The sequence below is a fragment of the Cladophialophora carrionii genome (assembly GCF_000365165.1).
Source record: "Cladophialophora carrionii CBS 160.54 unplaced genomic scaffold supercont1.2, whole genome shotgun sequence".
Taxonomy (NCBI): Eukaryota; Fungi; Ascomycota; class Eurotiomycetes; order Chaetothyriales; family Herpotrichiellaceae; genus Cladophialophora; species Cladophialophora carrionii.
This window is the reverse complement of record NW_008481827.1, coordinates 1,200,096-1,217,653: the sequence shown is the minus strand read 5'-3', so window position 1 is coordinate 1,217,653 and position 17,558 is coordinate 1,200,096. Positions and strand designations below refer to the sequence as shown.

At 54.9% G+C, this 17,558-nt stretch overlaps 6 protein-coding genes across 6 annotated transcripts; all 6 read right to left on the bottom strand.

Moving 5' to 3' along the window:
• Nucleotides 1–149: 149 nt before the first annotated feature.
• Nucleotides 150–2,066, bottom strand: G647_02499 (uncharacterized protein; the record flags this gene model as incomplete). Its single annotated transcript, XM_008726848.1, has 1 exon — nucleotides 150–2,066. The coding sequence occupies one exon, from the start codon at nucleotides 2,064–2,066 to the stop codon at nucleotides 150–152; it is 1,917 nt and encodes a 638-aa protein (XP_008725070.1).
• Nucleotides 2,067–3,163: 1,097 nt separating this feature from the next.
• On the bottom strand, nucleotides 3,164–3,319 carry G647_02498 (uncharacterized protein; the record flags this gene model as incomplete). Its single annotated transcript, XM_008726847.1, has 1 exon — nucleotides 3,164–3,319. A coding segment is annotated over one exon (156 nt), but the record flags the coding sequence as incomplete, so codon positions are not given.
• A 1,326-nt stretch (nucleotides 3,320–4,645) lies between these two features.
• On the bottom strand, nucleotides 4,646–7,676 carry G647_02497 (uncharacterized protein; the record flags this gene model as incomplete). The annotated part of the gene is made up of 2 exons (XM_008726846.1): nucleotides 4,646–5,470; nucleotides 5,523–7,676. The coding sequence occupies 2 exons, from the start codon at nucleotides 7,674–7,676 to the stop codon at nucleotides 4,646–4,648; spliced, it is 2,979 nt and encodes a 992-aa protein (XP_008725068.1).
• A 1,205-nt stretch (nucleotides 7,677–8,881) lies between these two features.
• G647_02496 (calcium/proton exchanger) lies at nucleotides 8,882–10,510 on the bottom strand (the record flags this gene model as incomplete). Its single annotated transcript, XM_008726845.1, has 3 exons — nucleotides 8,882–9,037; nucleotides 9,090–9,299; nucleotides 9,353–10,510. The coding sequence occupies 3 exons, from the start codon at nucleotides 10,508–10,510 to the stop codon at nucleotides 8,882–8,884; spliced, it is 1,524 nt and encodes a 507-aa protein (XP_008725067.1).
• A 1,186-nt stretch (nucleotides 10,511–11,696) lies between these two features.
• Nucleotides 11,697–14,564, bottom strand: G647_02495 (uncharacterized protein; the record flags this gene model as incomplete). Its single annotated transcript, XM_008726844.1, has 2 exons — nucleotides 11,697–12,068; nucleotides 12,120–14,564. The coding sequence occupies 2 exons, from the start codon at nucleotides 14,562–14,564 to the stop codon at nucleotides 11,697–11,699; spliced, it is 2,817 nt and encodes a 938-aa protein (XP_008725066.1).
• Nucleotides 14,565–15,772: 1,208 nt separating this feature from the next.
• G647_02494 (uncharacterized protein) lies at nucleotides 15,773–17,501 on the bottom strand (the record flags this gene model as incomplete). The annotated part of the gene is made up of 2 exons (XM_008726843.1): nucleotides 15,773–17,137; nucleotides 17,193–17,501. 2 exons carry the CDS (start codon nucleotides 17,499–17,501, stop codon nucleotides 15,773–15,775), a joined length of 1,674 nt encoding a protein of 557 aa, XP_008725065.1.
• Between the last annotated feature and the right edge of the window lie 57 nt (nucleotides 17,502–17,558).

Genomic DNA, 17,558 nt, shown 5'->3' with positions numbered 1-17,558 from the left:
TTAGTGAATACTCTCGAAGTGTCTTGCCGGTGTATGTATTGTGTAGTGCAGGGCAAATAAGCTGGTAAATCACCGCCCCCCACAAAGACGTCCAAAATGGACGTATGCCGCCATTGTTCCAGCAGTGAACTGCCCTCATCGTCTCGACCCTACACCAGCAGTACAGGTGCGCCCAGGATCCGGAAACAAGCCGCGAGATCCCACGTCTCGTGGTCCAGGGTTTCTCGATGCTCCCACACCTTCTCCATGACTTTGCGAGCCTCGCCCAGTGCACCGACCATGCTGAGCTCGTCCATGTCGGCGAACAAATCCCGGAATTGCTCCTCATGAATGCCCGCCTCTGACAGACAACCGGCAACGCAGAGCGGCCAGGCCAGTGTCCTCACGTGGGTCGAGCGGTCGGCCGTCCGTAGCAGCTCGAGCACGCGAGACACGGAAGCGCGGATTTCTGGATTGGATGGCTGCCATCCCGAAACAACGACCGCGAGGTATATGTGTGCAGCGTGAGCCCAGATCTCGGTCGATCTTGTTGACGACGTCTGCGACGTAGGGAGGCGGTCCTGGTCCTGGTCCTGGTCGCGGCCGTGGCCGTGGCCGTCGAAATAGGACCGATAGTCGAGAGGGTTATCATTCCGAGTGCCTGGAACCTGTTGTTGCTGCCGCTGCCGCTGCCGCTGCCGGTCGAGGCGAGAAATCCCATCTTTCAGGACCCGAGCGATGTGGCTCGCGCGATCAACTAGTTCCACCATGGACAAACTCGCCGTCCTTTTCATCTCCTTCTTCCACACGTCCAGCAGCGTTGTCCGGCTCACAGCGAGGAGGACCCAGTTCTGACAGCCAACCAGACCGGACAGCTGGACCGTGACAGAACCGAAAACGGGCACCCCATGGTCGCGATCTGCAAGCAGATGTGCATGTCGCTCACTCAGCCAAGGTGGCCGCTCAAGGGCAGTGCTGGCGACGATGTCGATAAAGACCAAGAGACCCGTGAAGAACCGAAAGCCGGCCTGCTCGGGGCTCCACACGTAGCCGCCTCCACGGCCGCCGTGCTCGCGCTCGAGACCAAACTGGAGACTCAACGCCATCGCATCCAGCACGGCCAGCAGTTTAGATTCCGGCCGTTCTCCGTCTGCGATCGAAGCGGTACCGGTACTCGTCCAGATGTCGTCAAACAACGCAAGAGCCGGCGTGAGATGGAGATTCCAGTTGGCGGACCGACCCAGCGTGACCTCGAAGATCAGCACCTGGACAATACTCTCCATGACGCGGGCCTTTTCGACGAGCGTCGCTCGGAACCCACGATGGCGCAAACCCCGTATGTCACGCTGGATCATCTCGAAGCACATGTCCGTCTGGCTGCCCACTTTGGCCCAGAGCTGGCTCTTGCACGAGTCATGCTGGCCCGGGTACGCGTCGATCAGCGTGAACGTGAAGAAGTAGGCGCTGAGGCTCATGGCCGAGTGGAAGGCCACCCGGCTCCGTCGCACGAGGGCCAGGATCCAGCTCCGGCCCGTCTCGTGCAGTCCCGGGCGGTAGAAGGGAAACTGATGGGGGAACACGTGGTCCATGTACTTCATCAGGAAGTCGAGTTCGAAGTCGCGCCCACGCGCCAGCATCGGGAGATGGTCGTCGACTTCCTCGTAGGCGTCGAGAAAGCCGAGCACCGACACGGTCCAGTCTAGGCCGACGATCTGGCGCGGTGGCGTCGGATCGAATCCGTGCGTGTTTGCTTCGCTTGTCGATACATGCCGGGGCCGAACAGGGTTGATATATTCGTCGCGGTGATCGGAGTCAGCAGCAACAGCTCTTTCCGCCGCCGCCGTGTCAGTGTTGGAAGAGCACCCACGTGGTCCAACGACATTGTGGTGTAAAGTGTGGATCTGCGGCTGGCTTGGCCTGGATGTCTCGGATACAATGCCTCGTCCTGACTCAAGTATGAAGTTCAAATCTGCTGAACCGCTGGAACCCCGTCCTGTTATTTGCTTCTCTCGCCGGGCATCCGCGCGGCGCTTCACCTGGGCTTTGATTCTCTGGGACATCTCCTTCTGTTTCGTGCCCCCATCCATCCATTCTGGCTTGACCGGGCCACCGTGGCAAGAAATCTCCAGTACCGTGCAGTTTCTGCATTTGGGTCTGCCCTCGTCGCACTTCTTCCGGCGAAGGCGACACGTCCAGCAACCACGCCCGGTCCTCCCGTCAGCAGCGATATTATCGGACACGGTGCGGTTGGACGATAGTCTTAACGTCATCACAGATGCTGGGGATCATGGTTTGAAGGAGGCGGAGGTCAAAGGTGACGAACGACCTTGAGGGGAAAGCGCCGAGAGCAGTGGTGCTACTATAAACACATAAGGATATAGTTGCGAACGGAAATCAAACTCCACCAATCGCTTGCTAATATCAACGCTGCGTATTGAACGGGGCCATTCGGTCAGGTTGATGATAATGAGATCAATAGGTTGCATATAGAGGGATGATCGAGCGGCTGCTGTAGTTATATTTTGTTCAAACGAGTAAGATAAACACAACTGTCGGACCAGCCGAGTTACGATAGACTAATCCTTCTATTGATCAGTCATATCATAGCCGGAGTGATTGATCAAGAACCCGTGATAAACCCATACCTCGACATGCGGATTGGGTATCATGAGGCAAACATAATTACATATGTACTTCCGTCCAGTACCCGTCAACGATTCCCGAGCTATCAGGTGTCCGTTCCCGCCCAACGCTGGGATTCAAACAACACCCTCCCTCTTACCATTACTCTCTGCTGTTTGCGTTTCTGCATTTGAACGCTGTACCGAACCGATCCATACTCCATCATTCACCATTCATCATTCACCACCGACCAGTCAGCATACCCCCGGCTGACAACTGTCGTATACGCAGAGCAGTTACACCGTCCCGTGGCCACAGTCAAGGGCTGCTACGTGACAATCACAGCCGCCGGCCTCTCATACCGCGAAATCACCCACCACGCATCTGGTGTACAGACAACCGACCATCAGCGCGGGGATCTCTCAAGACGGGCGGAGAAATCTCCCAAGGGAAAAATCTCAAGACGAGCGGATGAGGGTAGTACGTGTGAGCCTGAGCGGGAGTGGGAGCCGCCGCGTGACTTGAAAAGGCAAGAATACAACACAAGGGACAAATTAAATCGGCACTCACGAATAACGCCAGGAATCCACCCCAGGATGCTCAACAGGATATTGATCAGGAAGTTGGAGTCGCATCCCGTTTTGAGAAAGACGGCCAAAGGCGGGAGGAAGAGGGCGAGGAAGTAGAGGAGGACGTCGCTCTGGTCGGAAAACGGGTGAGTTAGTAGAGTAAATTACCTTTCCCTGCGCGCGTTGCAATAGTTATGTGATGTGATGTTTATCCGTGAAGTGGGTGCAGCAGGGACGGTATATAGTGTGCAGGGTGTAGTGTGTACTCACGGTTGAAGAAGCCGCGCGGGCCATCGTGGAAGAATGTGTATGTGTATATGTGTGTGCTGGTTGTAAACCCAGGTATAAAGGTCGTTACACAAGGTCCCCGTAGTAGGCTGGACCGGACCGATGGACTCCTTGAGCTGCCTCCTCGTAAATCGTACCGGTAGTCAATTATTCGGGCTCCAGATCGCGAGTCGTGGTGTGATGTCTGAGTGACCTCGAAGTCCGAGTCGGCGTCGACGTCCGAGTCGAAATATGTCTATGTGTGGATTTTGATCTGGAAAACTCCCGTCGGAATGGATCTCCGCGTCTTCATGCAAGTGAGAACACGCTGGGGGCATGGCAGAGTGATAAGACCACGAGACTACCCTGTACGAGTTATATATATCAGCAAAGCCCGGATAGGTGCTCGGCACACGCCGGCGTCTCGACGTCATGCTGTGAGGACTGCGTACTGGGGTACTGCATACGCGGAGGGTGGCGGCGGTGGCGGCGGTGGCGGCGCCTAGCAAAAACAAGATCATTTAGCGGCCAAACGTTAATGAATGAGCTTGTTTAGAGGCCTGGAACGTCACGCTATTGGGCACCCAGTTCGTCACCGCCACAGGTCTGGTGAAGATCATGAGGCTTACGGAGGCGCAAAGACGAAAAGGCCACATCGAAAGACGTCAGCGATAATTAGGGTTACGTAGGCTGGCTCGCTGGCTTGCTTGTTTGCTTGCTTGCTATCAGGTTGGCGCATACGATGCTCGCAGGATAGATGATAGACGCCAGGCACGGTCTAGCTTGCTCGCCCTCAAGATTTTACAGATACAACCCCCGTTCCGCCTCCTTCGCCCAATGTTTGGATACAGCCTCTTGATCTCGTCTCTGTTCCTGCTCGTGTTTGGATACGCAGGCAGGAGAGCGAAAACGGCTCCAACCTCCTCGAGTGGCTTCTGTGGGCTGCCTAGGTACATCCGCTTTCGCTGCCGTTACGATGCAAGGGAGAATCCCCATGCTACCCTCTTCTGAAGAACCGCGTCCTGATGGAAACCTGATTCGGTAGACGCCGAGCTTTTTAGATGTAGCCTCTCGTTGTTTGCTGCCCCAGTGCCGGTGACTGATCATCTCCTGGATGCAAACGCCACAGCAGGCATCATCGTGGAAAACAAAGGGTATTGTCTATGTTGGTCTGGCAGAACTTTTGCGTCCAAATTATCGTGATGCGCTCATGACCCATGCGCAGACTCCCTCACCTGATGATTCAACGATCTGAACATACTGTCTTCAAGCGGAGAATGAGGCTGAATCAGATCGCTCGCTATGCGTGGCGGCTTCTCGGTCAGCTCGTCCCCAAAGTCATTTCGCCTCGAATAATCATCATCGTCATCATCGCCGTGAGACTCCGGCTCAAAGTCGACTGCTTGGGTCTGAGGACTTGATACACTCGTATCGTCCCCGACCATGTCTGTACCCGTCGTCACTGTTGAAGGTGAGACCTTGCGGAGACCGGGTATTGAGGAGCCCGCCGGTGCCGAGGGCGACTGTGGTGGGGTCCTTTCAGGTTGTTCCTCCTCAGTCTCGTCCGGCGGACTCAGCGCCCGCTTCTGGTTTCTGCTGGACTCTTGGCTCTCATTAGACTCGCTCACAACGGGTAAAGTCATGGCCGTTCGAGAGTCCTCCGCCGTCTTCAACGTTCGATCAGGTTTCTCCTCCTCGCTCTGACTCCGACCTTTGTCCGAGGGCGTCGCCTTGTCCGTTTGTTTTTGTGCTTTGATCATCGTCTTTTCCACGGCGGGCGACGAGTCTATGGGTGAAGTGGCGTCTGATGGCCGACCAAGGTTCTCGGCGGAAGAAGACTGTCCGGCTACCTGTTCTCCGGCTCGATAGTTCTCCTGTGTTGTTCGTCTCTGGGCTTCTTCTTGTGTCATGGTGATTCCGGTAATGAAATTGATGAATCTTTCTCCGTACGCTTGCGGCGGGATGGCTGATATCTGCGTACGCGGCGCCGACATACCCTTCCAGTAATGCTCAATTCTTTTGATCATACCGTACTGTGCGGAGAGTCAGCCAGGGAATGGTAATCACGAACACATTAGGACTCACGTGGGTCAAACAGTCAATGATGCCGAGGTAGTATATCGAATCACCACCCCGACCATCCTCATGCGTAGCACGGATGCCACCGTCAAAGCTGTAGAAGATTCGGTCACGCCGCTCATCACCAGAAGCCAGCTCCGTAGGCATTTTAGCATTCACCAGACCCATAGGAATCGGCTTCTCCTTTTTGAGCGTCAACCTCAGCTCTCGGGCCTTTCTCGCCGTCTCGAGTCGTGATGGGGTCCGAATCAGAGGTGCCGAATAATCATCCTCGTGACTTTCGCCGCCCGGCTGAAACACCCGCAAAGTCGTTTCACGGAGGTTCTCCTCATTTCCCTTTTCCAGGTCGTGCATACCGACCAACAAAGAGTAGTCCATAATGTGAAGTCGTTGCAGAAGCGCGACATCTCTCTTCATCTGATCGAGGAAGATCTGGCGCACCCGAGCATCGAATTCGAGGTGGTATCCTCTCCGTAACCAATTCAGATCCTTCAAGGTCGCTCTCGGATTGTTGGCCAAGTCTTCTTCTTTAAAATCCCGGCCAATGGTGGAACCCTTGAGGTCGAACATCTGGTGTATGTCTCGATGCGGCGGGAAGAGGTTGTTCATGACAACAAAGTGGATCTTCCGACCATAGGGTATCTTCACCCGGTGTAGACCATAGAATTGACTGATCAACGTGTTCGGGTTGTCCACCACATGACGATAATAGTCCCGCAATATCTTCCTCAGCAACTTATGCTCGGCATGATGGATGGTTTTGATGATGTACTTGTAGTCCCGTGAAAAGTAGAAGAAAGAGCCCGACTTTCCGGGGCTGCCCAGCTCCGACAGGATGTACTTGCTGGTGAGACTGACCAGGTAGTCGGCGGGGTCTAGTCCAAAGATGGCCCTCAGATGCCGAAACACCCAAGGGCTGTAGTCTTTAAACTTGAAGTCGTATTTGGCGCTCGGAGTCAATTCGTTTCCGGTTATATCGAAACTGAACTTGTGTCTTGCGTCGAAGTCGGCGTCTGTCAACTCTCGGTCCATTTTCGCATTTGTTCTCGACACAGTAAATCGAATCCCAGTCAACATGTTGTAGGCAGTGACCCAATTGACGTGACCTTCCTCGACTTTCTTTCCGACAATGACGCGGTCGTCATCTTCATCCTCTTTCCTCTTCCGTCTGCTCGCTCTTTTCTGCTTGATCAGCTCGGTCCAACGGGCGGCGTCTTCATCCGGAGGGACTTCATCCAGGTGGGCTTCGGATTGCATCGACCGAGTTGTCCTACGAACAAGGCCGAGCGATGCCCTCCGGTGCCTCACGGCCGATCCCTCGTAGTTTTCCCGGGTCGGCGAAAACCGACCAGTGGTTGTAGAGAGTGCTTCTTCGGACGGCCCTCCACTGAACGAAAAATCGCGGGAGTTACGCCCCGCCGCACCAAGACCGCCTGTCTTCGGAACCTGCAAGGTATGACGATGGGTGAGTTTTGGGGCTTCGGGGTGCGGCGAGAGGTCGGGATGTCGGTCCTGTATGGAAGCACCTGGAGACATGGCAGGGGGAGAGGAGAATCGTGAAAGAGACGGGACCGGCCCGCGAGCGGAGCCTGGGCTGGCAGCTCCATCGAGGCGTGCCGAGTCTGGGACAGTCGAAGCAGTGACCATGTGGTAAGGATCGTGGTCGGGCTTTACAGGAGGACTACTCGTCCTCAATTTGGCCAGATCTGGAGGCGCTCTTCCAGCTGACGAGTGCCCGAGGATGCCATTGCCCGATTCTGCATTCTGGTCCGTAGCATGTTCGACCGTGGACAACTTCGATAACACTCCCTCCGACGACGCCGGACTCTTGGACAGATTGTCTGTATATTTCGCCGCCGCGCTGGTGCTCCCTACGGAATGGGTGCTGGCTTTCGAATGTGATCGATCCCTGGGCGGGGCCTTGACATTGCCATTTGTCAGGGAGCCATGACTGGTATTGCTCCTGATGTTCTTGAGCTGATCCAGCCTGTGGTCGGGAAGCCCCGTCTCGACGTCTGTTCCGTTGGTGTAGGTAAAGACACCGCTGATTGTCTTGTCGTGCGACTTTCGGGGAAGGCCATCAATTGAGGACGAGTGCGAGGCGGAATTGACGCTGTTCGAGACAACAGCGAGAGGAGGGTCCGAGGCCACAGATGGCATCTCCGGCAAAGATCAAGAGGAGAATGTGAGGGCGCGCATTGGTTGTCAGGTCACCGGCTGGGAGAGGGAGTGCAGCGTCCGGCGGGCATGACTCGGGGGTGACAAGAGGTTCGGTGCGGTTTGACGGGTGGACGGTAATCTAGCTTGCAGGATGGATGAAGACTAGCTATGCTCCGAGATCAGTGTATACTCTGAATCTGCTGCGTGGTATCGTCAGTGTGTTTGCTACGAGCTGCAATGAATCCGGACTCGACTGAACCGAAGCGCGAACTGCGTTGTTGCCCTGCGGCCGTGCTGCCGCTCGTTCAAGGTGTCGTCTGCGCTTGCTCGGCTTGGCGGCATCTGACGACATGCCCAATTTCGCTGTCCTCCGCCCGAGTCTGTCTGACGCCTGGCGCTGGTTATTACTGGTAGCAAGGCGCCGATAGGTACCCGCCCGCCCTGATAACTCAGACCTACGAGTCCTTTTAGGCACCGAGGCACCCAGATTCGGGCCACAACCAGCCTATTGTCCCCGTTCCTGATCCCTGTACGCCGCCACCGTTCTATTTCCATGCGTGGGATAAGTCATTCCGAAATGTCTTCCCCTTTTTTAATGCCGGCGCCACGGTCTGTATATTGACAGCATCCATTACACCTTATCCCCATGCTCTTTCGCGAAGCTTAGATATCTGGGGACCATCCACCTCTCTTGTGTAGATGTGTAGAGCAGCTGCCCGCCACGTCCACGGTTAACTGTCCTTTGCCTGAACTTGGCAGCCACGCAGCTTAACCCGCAGTGTCCGCTCACCTCCCGCTTGGCTGCCGCTGAATCGGGGCCGATCGTGACGTACATAGTCTCGCTAAGCTGCCAGCCTCGTCGTCTGAGACCTGCACAAGTTGGTTCCGAGTTGGAGCAACGCCTGACCTTATGGACACGGTGCGACGGAAGCCGGCCAGGAGTTCAGGATCGCCGGTTTACACAACAGCCAAGATGTCCGTTCAATGGATCTATTAACGCTTGCAAGAGCATTTTGGAGCTCTAAACAAGCAGGATTCGCTATCAGAAGCACACAGCACATACCTCGTAGCTGGAACACCAGGACGCCTCGCTTTCGTATCTGCACGATTGCTTACATGTATCCGAGTGTGCAAATCCCCTGGCTGAGATCATATGTCTTTGCCGCACACAGCGCCAATCCTTTTTTCGGGGCGTGGCTCAAGGTTCAAGTTCTCATGAGCATCTTAGCCACATGAACCAGTGCCTCAGTCCCGGTACCCTCTCCACCGTCGCTTTCTGTCCCGCCCGAACGCCCATTCGAAGTCGTTAACTCGGCATTTGGATAATACCAGGCGGTGAGAGCAATGATGATGTATACAATCTAAGCAGGAATCAGTAACTGGGTTTTCAGAAGTCTCGGGGCAAGCACATACCACAAGCAGGCCTCCCTCAAGGTAATTAGACGATCCATCCCTGAGGAAATTACCAACCACCAGGATAGACAGGACCAGGAGCACCACCATGAAGATCTCAAAGTTGAGGTCCATTGGTTTACCAAGGCCCCAGCCGACTATGACGACTAGTGGTGCGTTGAAGAGGGCAGTCTGAATTGAGGGGCCGAGACAGTGGTAGAGGGCGAAGTTCTGCAACCTCGTGTTAGCCATGGTGGCAAGCACCTCTCTGGGAAACGACTCACAATCTGGTTGTCATACGCCTCGTCGATGGCAGTCATGTGTTCAGCAGCCTTCTCCACCAACGGCACAAGGATAAGACCCAGGAAGTTGTCTGGCACTCCGTTCTCCACCACATATTCGATCTCCTCCACGAGGAACACCGCGATCAGGGAAATCAACGCCAGCGCCAATACAATGGCCACGACACATTCGGTCAGGGTTAGCTTCGCTTTCTTCAAGTCGCGGTGTCTGTCTATGTCGGCTTCCTCGTCGGCCTCGAGCACTTCTTGGAAGATGTTGTCGTGCGAAAGGGCATTGTACGCAAGGTAGAGTAGGAAGGCGACAATGAGAATGACGGAGACGCCGTGGCTGATGTTAAGGGTGTCGCTCCGTAGTTGTACGTCGGTGTACCCCTCTTGGCCCTCTGGGACCGTACTGCCCCTCAACGACGAAAAGAAGGCACTCGGGATCATCAGGGCGAAGCCAGCGACCAGGATCAACCCCGACCCAGCTTCACTGATCACGGAATGAAATTTCTGTTCCTTGTGCACCAGCCCGCCGAGCAGGAAGCAGCACCCCAGGCAGAGTAAGAGATTCGTGAGAATGGAGCCAAGAATGGCGGCCTGGATCACGACGATTTTGTTTCCGTGCCCAATCTCGCCCGTGCCGTCATCTTTGGCAATCAAGACCATGAACAGCACAATCTCGACCACAGAGCCCAGTGTTGTCTCGATGAGTATGCCGGCTACCTTTGGCATTTTCCTGGCCAACTCCTGGCCGGCAAAGCCAAGCAAGTTGGCAGAAGGGACCATGGCGATGTAATTGATGGCAAACGTCCATAAGTGGTGGTCCCCCTTGACGAAATGGAGAGCAATTGCCGCAGGCACAAACGGCCATAAGATATTGACCCAGCTCGAGGCAGTACAGGATGACTTCCATATAATCTTCAACATCTCAATGGGGTGAACCCCACGGCGACCGCTCTCCCCGTCCGGATGGATACCCTTTGTGACTTCATGACCATTGTGGTTGTATTGAGGCAGAAGTCCGTCATTGGACGGGGCAGACGAGGAATCTTTCGTAGCGGGTGCAGTGGTGCCGTCGGGCTTTTCGGCGACGGTGGTATTGGTGGTATCATTCTCCGCAGCGGCCACTTTAGCCCTTCGGTTGAATAGGCCCATGATGGTCAAGTGTAGGTGTTTCAGTGGTCGATTGAGTGAGAGTCGGTTCGTCTCTGGGGTAGTATTCAACGGGAGGAGCCAGGAATGGTGTTGGAGAGTCGACGAAGTCTGCGGTGGTAGAAGAGTTGACGTGGTTCCACGGCTGAGTTGCGTGTCACAGATGCATGGCGGGTGAAGAGAAAGTGACACTTGCGAAAGAGGAGCAAACGGGAAGAGAGATTCGTAGTCAACAGAAAAGTGAGTGAGGTCGAAAGCGAAGATGTGACGGAGCGCTAAGCAACAACAAGAACTGCTTTAAGGAGACGCAAGAAGCACCTGGCCAAGTTGGAAGCAGTTAACAACTCACGCTTGGCCCTATTCAAGCAATTCAAGCATGGACTTGGATGGGAATGCTTGGCCCTCAGCTTCTGTTGGCTTGTGAAAGGCTTGTCCTGGGTTTGTGTCGCCCTCAGGGATTTCAGATGGCCAGCTGAGGATCGAGGGATGAGGGATTGTGGAGAAAATGAGAAACGGCTGAAATGCGTTTCAGAATGCCCGTGTCATATTATTGGGCCAATTTAGGCTCGGCGCGACACGTCAAAGCTAGAAATGGAAGCACAGTGAGCTGCCAGCTGAAGAGGGCCGTTTCATTTCCCACTCAACCTTTTAACCTCCTCATCGTGCATGCCATCTTCATCTCTGTTCGTATGATCAGTCAACAAGATCATACTCAGAGGCGGCACTTGGTTGTATCCAAGAAAACTGAAGAGCACATCGGCGTTCAGACCACGCGCCATCGCTAGCAGCGACTGACGTAGTAATGCATTATTGGCGGCTTGGCCTCATCACCGGTCCAGCTTTTGGAGAATGGATTCCCATCGATCTTTGACGTACAGCAAGGAGCTGGGTCTGGGCCCCGGCATAGCGAGCCACTTGCCCCAACAACATGGAAGAGAAACACCCACGACGGGGATCAGCAATATGGAAGCGGAGATAGGCTCAGAGAGCATTTCATAACAATCACATACATGTCCATGCCTCATACCTCGTCTACATGACAAGCCCAAGATATCAATCGCCATAGTCATTTCTTTTGAGCCCCCTGTTCCAACTGTCTCGTTTCAAAGTCCATCAGAGCTATCGTTACAATGCGACGGGTATCTCAAACTCGTTTCCATCTCTTCCAATGTTAGTCCCTCATGTCTTCTCATTTCTTCTGGTCACCCATGATCGTCCATTTCCAGCTCGGAACTCCGCCGGGCTGAGGACTCTGCACCCCCATAAACACCTCGCCAGCGCGGCCCTCGTTGCCTACATTAGCCGTCGAAGTCGCGCTCAGATTTGGCATCGGCTGAGAGCCTTCGAACTTCGGGTCTGGTGTCGATCCGCTCATCAGGCTCGCAATATTTTGTGGGTAGAAATTGGAGCCAGTGCTGGACAATCCGAACGACGAGTCCCCAGTGTTGTCAGGTGATGATGTTTGCGTGAAGAGATTGTTGTTTGGCGAGTTGTTGGACCACAAACTCGCCGCTGGATCGAGCGAAAGATTTGATGGCTGCATGTATTGATCCCAGGCTTCCTGTAGAGATGTCAGCCCGTACCAGGCAGTACTGCCACGGTCATAACTTACCCAGTCCAGATTCATCCCTTGGTCCAAGTTCGCCATGCCCATGGGTCCACTGAACAATCCACCTCCCAACGGACTTGCTGGGTTCGCCGCTCCAAAGAGGCCAGGATTGAATTGCTCGCTGTTGACACTAAAATTCCCGTACAGCCCAGTCTTGTCCCATGGGCCGCCTGGTGAGGCCGTATTTGACGCAGACCCTCCTTGGCCCGTGCTCGCAATCCCTCCAGCTTGCAGCATACCCAAAGTCATAGCCGCGTTCTGCTCATCATTGTTCGACCCCTGAGGTTGCTGGTTCGCAGCCGGAAGGGGCGCATTCTGAGGATGGCTGGGTGAATATGGTAGTCTGATGTGATACAAGAGCACGTTCAAGAGTTCGCTAGCCTTGTATGCTTCTATGCTCAGGTCGCGGTTCGCCATCCATACGTCGCGGCTCTCCTCCAGTGCTCGCACAAGATCTTCCCGAGTGTAACTGAGCCCAGGAACATAGGCGCCATCGGCCGACATATTGCTCCCCTGGCTGATACTGCCGCCACTGACAGAAGTACTCGGGGTGCTGACATCATTGTCGTTGCTCGATCGTTCGCGGCTGTTGTAGAGGTCCATGCACACAATGGTAGCAGCTAGGAGATAATCGTGCGCAGTCAAGGAGTTGACGTGATTGCGTATACTTCTCAGCCGGCCCCGCTCGCGACTCTGCTGATGTTGAATGGCCTGGAAGCTCAACAGTGACATGGCCGAGTCCAGACACTGTCTCCTGGAGTGCATGTACCGGTTCCCATTTCTGGCAAGCCTCATGTACCGCCGATGGAGGACGCACTGGGACTTGTGATAGACCGTTGCCAAGCTGAATCGAGCCATGATCAGCGAAATCGGCGCAAGAGTCTGTTCTGCCATCGGCCTGAGCTTCAGATGGTCGGGAATACTCTCGTAGATATCTCTCAACCCACGGTCGATCTTCTGGATCTCGTCATATCCCTTCCGCTGGACACCATTGATCTCTTCCAAGACCCGCCCAAAGCCAAAGGCAAGTCGTCCCTTCGCTATCATGTAAGAGATTGGCGTTGCCTCGGAAGACGGACGTGGTGCTGGAAGAGACGTAGAATCCTCATCGAACTCATCATCGTAGATGTTCCGAGGCAGCTCGGTATCGGAATCTCCGATGCGGATCATTGATGGCAGTGCGACCTGAAACGAGAAGAGAAGATCCGCGCTTCGTACAAACGTCCACACTCGGCGTCTCATTTCCCCCTGGAACGGACTGAGGTTGGGGAAGAGCTTGGCATCTCGATGATAGCCCATCCGCATGGCCAGGCGGGCTATCATGCCAACTAACACCCAGACACTGGCTTCCGCGTCTCGGTTAGAGGTGTACTCAGCGTGCAGATGGAAGATAAGAGTCTCGATGATGTAGTTGTGGGGTTTGGTATAGTCGGCGGTGATCAGACAATGCGCCATCTGTGTGCGAAAGTTGCTAGCAAGGTCCTGACACTTGCCTCGAAACTCAGGTGGTTCGTCCCCTTCCCGTCCGTACGACAGCATCGCCAGACGCATCATGGCAAACAACATGGCGATCCATACAATCGAGCTTTTCGATGGGTCGAGCCAATGCTGGTTGTAATGCCGCTGGAACGTGGGACCGTGCAGGATGTGTGTTGCGGGGTCGAAGGTGTTGAAATACCGTCCGACCAGGATATCAGCCATATACCGGGATGGGATCTGTGCGAGAATCTCAGCTCGACTCGGTGGGACCGTCGCGCCAAATAACAATGCCGGACCTGAGCCCACATCCGTGCCCATGGACTTCCTCGCCTGTTCGACCTTCTCCATCTGTGCCTCATACTCTTTCTTGTGGGCGACGAAATAGTTCTTGACCTCTCCAATCTCGTTGAGCAGAGCCGCCCAGTGGGCCTCACCAACATAGAACGTCTTCTGCTTTTCAGCGTCCACCTTCAAGATCCCGAAGCTCTTTGTCACGCCATCGGTCTCGCTCTCGGGTTCTTGGCCATCGGCGTCATCATCCATCATCCCACTGTCATCCAGCTCAGTATCGAGATTCGGCCCTAAAGAGCCACTGCCGACTGAGCTGGCTCCTGCTGAGAGGGCCTGCTGAGCTGCAGCTGGACCCACGGCTTGGGATCCATTGGTCATGAGCGACAACACCAAGCCTTCCAGCCGGTCTATTCGATTTTGCATATCATCTGGAGTCCCATTCGCGGAATTTTGACTTTGGCTGCCCTTTTTCCTCGCCGCAGGAGCAGCATATGTGCAAGAAGCAGTGTCACCTCTTTTCGTGCAGTTATCACATGGTGATTGCCGGTTACATTTCAACTTGCGGTGTCGACAGGGCGCGCACGATAAGGGAATGCGATTGCGCTTGCGCACGATTCGGAACTGGTCAGGAGACGCCCCAGAATGCGACGTGCCGGCGGAGGGAGGTGTGGGCGTCATCGTGCGAGTATGCTCGTAGTATTCGACCTTGCTATCGCTCGACGAAAATATTGCGCTTGTTAACCCCGCAATGCCCTTGAGGCGCGCAAGCAATGTTAGGGAATCCTTGCCAGCAGGACTGTTTCGCCGCAACACCTACTCAAGGTCGCTGAGCGCCAGGCTATACTCTCACGCAAAGCTTGCGATTGCGCGGTGCTTGTCGGCGTAACGAGGGAGCACAATTGAGAACGATGGGAGGTAGGTGCCTGGGGAAAGTGGATGGTTCGGATATAACAGAAGTTATCTGCGAGTGGGCGAGCGCACGTGCAAGCCACGCAAAAGAGTTTCCTGAGTGCCTGACGGCTCCAGCTGCGGAATCGCCACTGCCGACAGCGGGCACGGCGTCAACAGTAGTCAAATGGAAGGAGAAAAGTATCAATTGCAAGAGGAGTTGACTGCCCCAAGCAAGTGGTGGAAGAAAGGAAATAGGTTAGGCAGAGAACCTTCAGCCGTGGTAACTCGTAAGCGACTCGACTGATGGAGAGCCAAGTCCAAAGTCCAACTCCAATCACGGAGGCAATCTGGGGGGCGGACACACGGTGCCCGCTGCGACGGTAACTTCCAATGCGCTCTTTATCAGCACGAGATGTGGGCGGGCCGCATGAAGGCTGCAGGGAGCGCGATCACCGTTCACGGCCATGATCTGATACGCCAACCGGGCCCTCGATGACTCACTGGGGCCGGTGTGGTATGTATGTGCTGCCCCCCCGGATGTCGATTTCAGCAGTGAGACCAACACTCGAAGGGGCCCTTCTAGGGCGCCTTAAGCCCTCACCTCCTCCTCTCAGTGGTTAGCAAGCCCGCGTTCCTGGACGGCGTACTCGCAGGATGCAGCGTCCTCGGATCAACGCAAATCGTCGACCATGATGTCAGGCTGCATCATTGACAGTAGGCGTCTTGAGGATGTCGAGGGAGCGAGGGTCTGTAGGGTCTTAATGCCGTGCACGCAGTACGGAGTACGGAGTACAAAATCATTCTATCTGGCTATTCAATGCTCGTGTTCTCTCACTTCCGACTGCCCGATAGTAACACTACACAATACGATGGACGTGCCAACCGTGGCACCTCCTCCGATATCCGTATCCTGGCCTAGTCCATGATCAGTACAACGTCCTCCAAGACCTCGGATTGCGAGTGCAGTGGCTGAAGATTATCACTGCACGGTGTGCCTAAAAGTCCCAAAAGCTTTTCTGCGCTTTGGTCTTACTGCCATTCTCGCCAGTCGTTTGTTCCTCCCCTCCACCCATGCTCCAGTGGCTCTCCATCCCCTTTCTCAAACCGGTTTGCGTAGGGGCTTTCTTGGACTGGTCGGGCGACTCATCATAAGTGTTCCAATGTGTGTCCATCTGTGACGGCTTTTTGCGATGGTTACTGATGGCCTTGTTCTCATTGTTCGTCTTGTCGTTCGCCGGAGAGTCATCTGTCATCGACCAGTGGCTATCAAAGTCGTGTCTGCGATGGGCGTTGTTTGTGATGGTCGACAGCGGAGCCTTTTCCTGCGGTCCGCCACTCTCATCATCGTCGAACACACTATTTGAGTACAGTCCCATGCGCCCGCTTGAGCTCGTGGGGCGGCCGACTGTCCGGGTCGGGGCAGGTGTCGCTGTGTCTTTCAACTGGAAATGGGTTTCCGCGTCTTTCCGGGGCTTTGGTACGACATGGCGTGTGACTGGGGTTCCATCGTCCTGCAATTCGAAGTGACTCTCGTTGTCGGGACGTGGCTTACCCTCAACTCGCTTCCCCGGCGTTTGGAGGTCATTGTTCGCGGTGTCGAGGCTGAAATGGACCACATCCTGATCCCGCACCTTGTGCCCAACCTTTTGTGGCGTTGAGAAGTCGGCGAAATCCCATTGGGTATTGTTCTTGTTCGTCTTCGCTCGCATCGGAATTGGTGCTCTCGGCTTGGGTTCAGGTTGCTGGTGTTGGAAAGCGTCGTCGTCTGCAGGGTCTCCGAGGTCGAAGTGGTTGTATTTGGCCGGGTTAGACTTGTATCCGACAGCAGCTGGCTCACCGCGATCATCGGTAAAGAGACGGGGAGCGGAGAACTTCTGACTACTGCCAGCTTTGGGTGCAATGACTGGGTCGGTGGGAACCTTTTTGGGCGAGCCGGGCGCGTGATCTTCATGACCTGCCGCGAACAGCTCACTCATTTCGCGCGGGGGAGGTCTTGCTGAGGCCCGTGGAGCGACAGCATTCGGGCTCAGGACGCGTTCATTCTCGTCTATAGGCTTTGGAGAGAACAGATCGAGGCTCGCGTGCGGGTCTTTGATATGTCTCTTGCTGGGAGACACATTGCGGGACGAGGAAATGCTTTGGTTTTCAGACCGGCCTCGAGGACTGGTTGGCAACTCGGGCGCTGCTGGCATGGCATTCGAGCCGGTGTTGATGAGCCTGATTTGTTCCTTGCCGTCAAAGACAGGCCAATTCCTCCCTCTTGAACCAATGACTTCGGTCTGTTTCAGCAGACATGCCTGATCCCAAGAAATGCGAATCTGGGAGATTTTGCGTTCCCTGTCGAAGTGGACAATGTGAGTCTAGATCGGCACCCGGTCAGTCTCAGGCATGAGTTTGAGCATCAAGCGTCCCTACCGTGGGAAGCACTGCAACTTTATCCACAATGAAGTTCTCTAGACCTGGTAGGTAGGTCCCTCCGCCTGCGATAAACTGTAGCACTGTTTCTACTTCGAGCGCAAGCGCGTTAGATCCCTCCACGGCCGAAAGTATCCTCGCATTTTTAGTCCGGACAACCTTTTTGTTTTGGGACTCGAGGTGTCGGATAATGTCGCCAGACGAGGAGAAGGTGTTGAGCGTGGTAACGTAGTAGAGTGAGGCAGTCTCGGACAGGCTGAGAGGATTAGGCAGCTCTAGAAACCGCTGGTAGACCTCCTTCAGTGCCATCTTGAAAGTGGCACGAGCTGTTTGAGCTTGGAGTATGACGAGGTAGGAGAAGTGAGG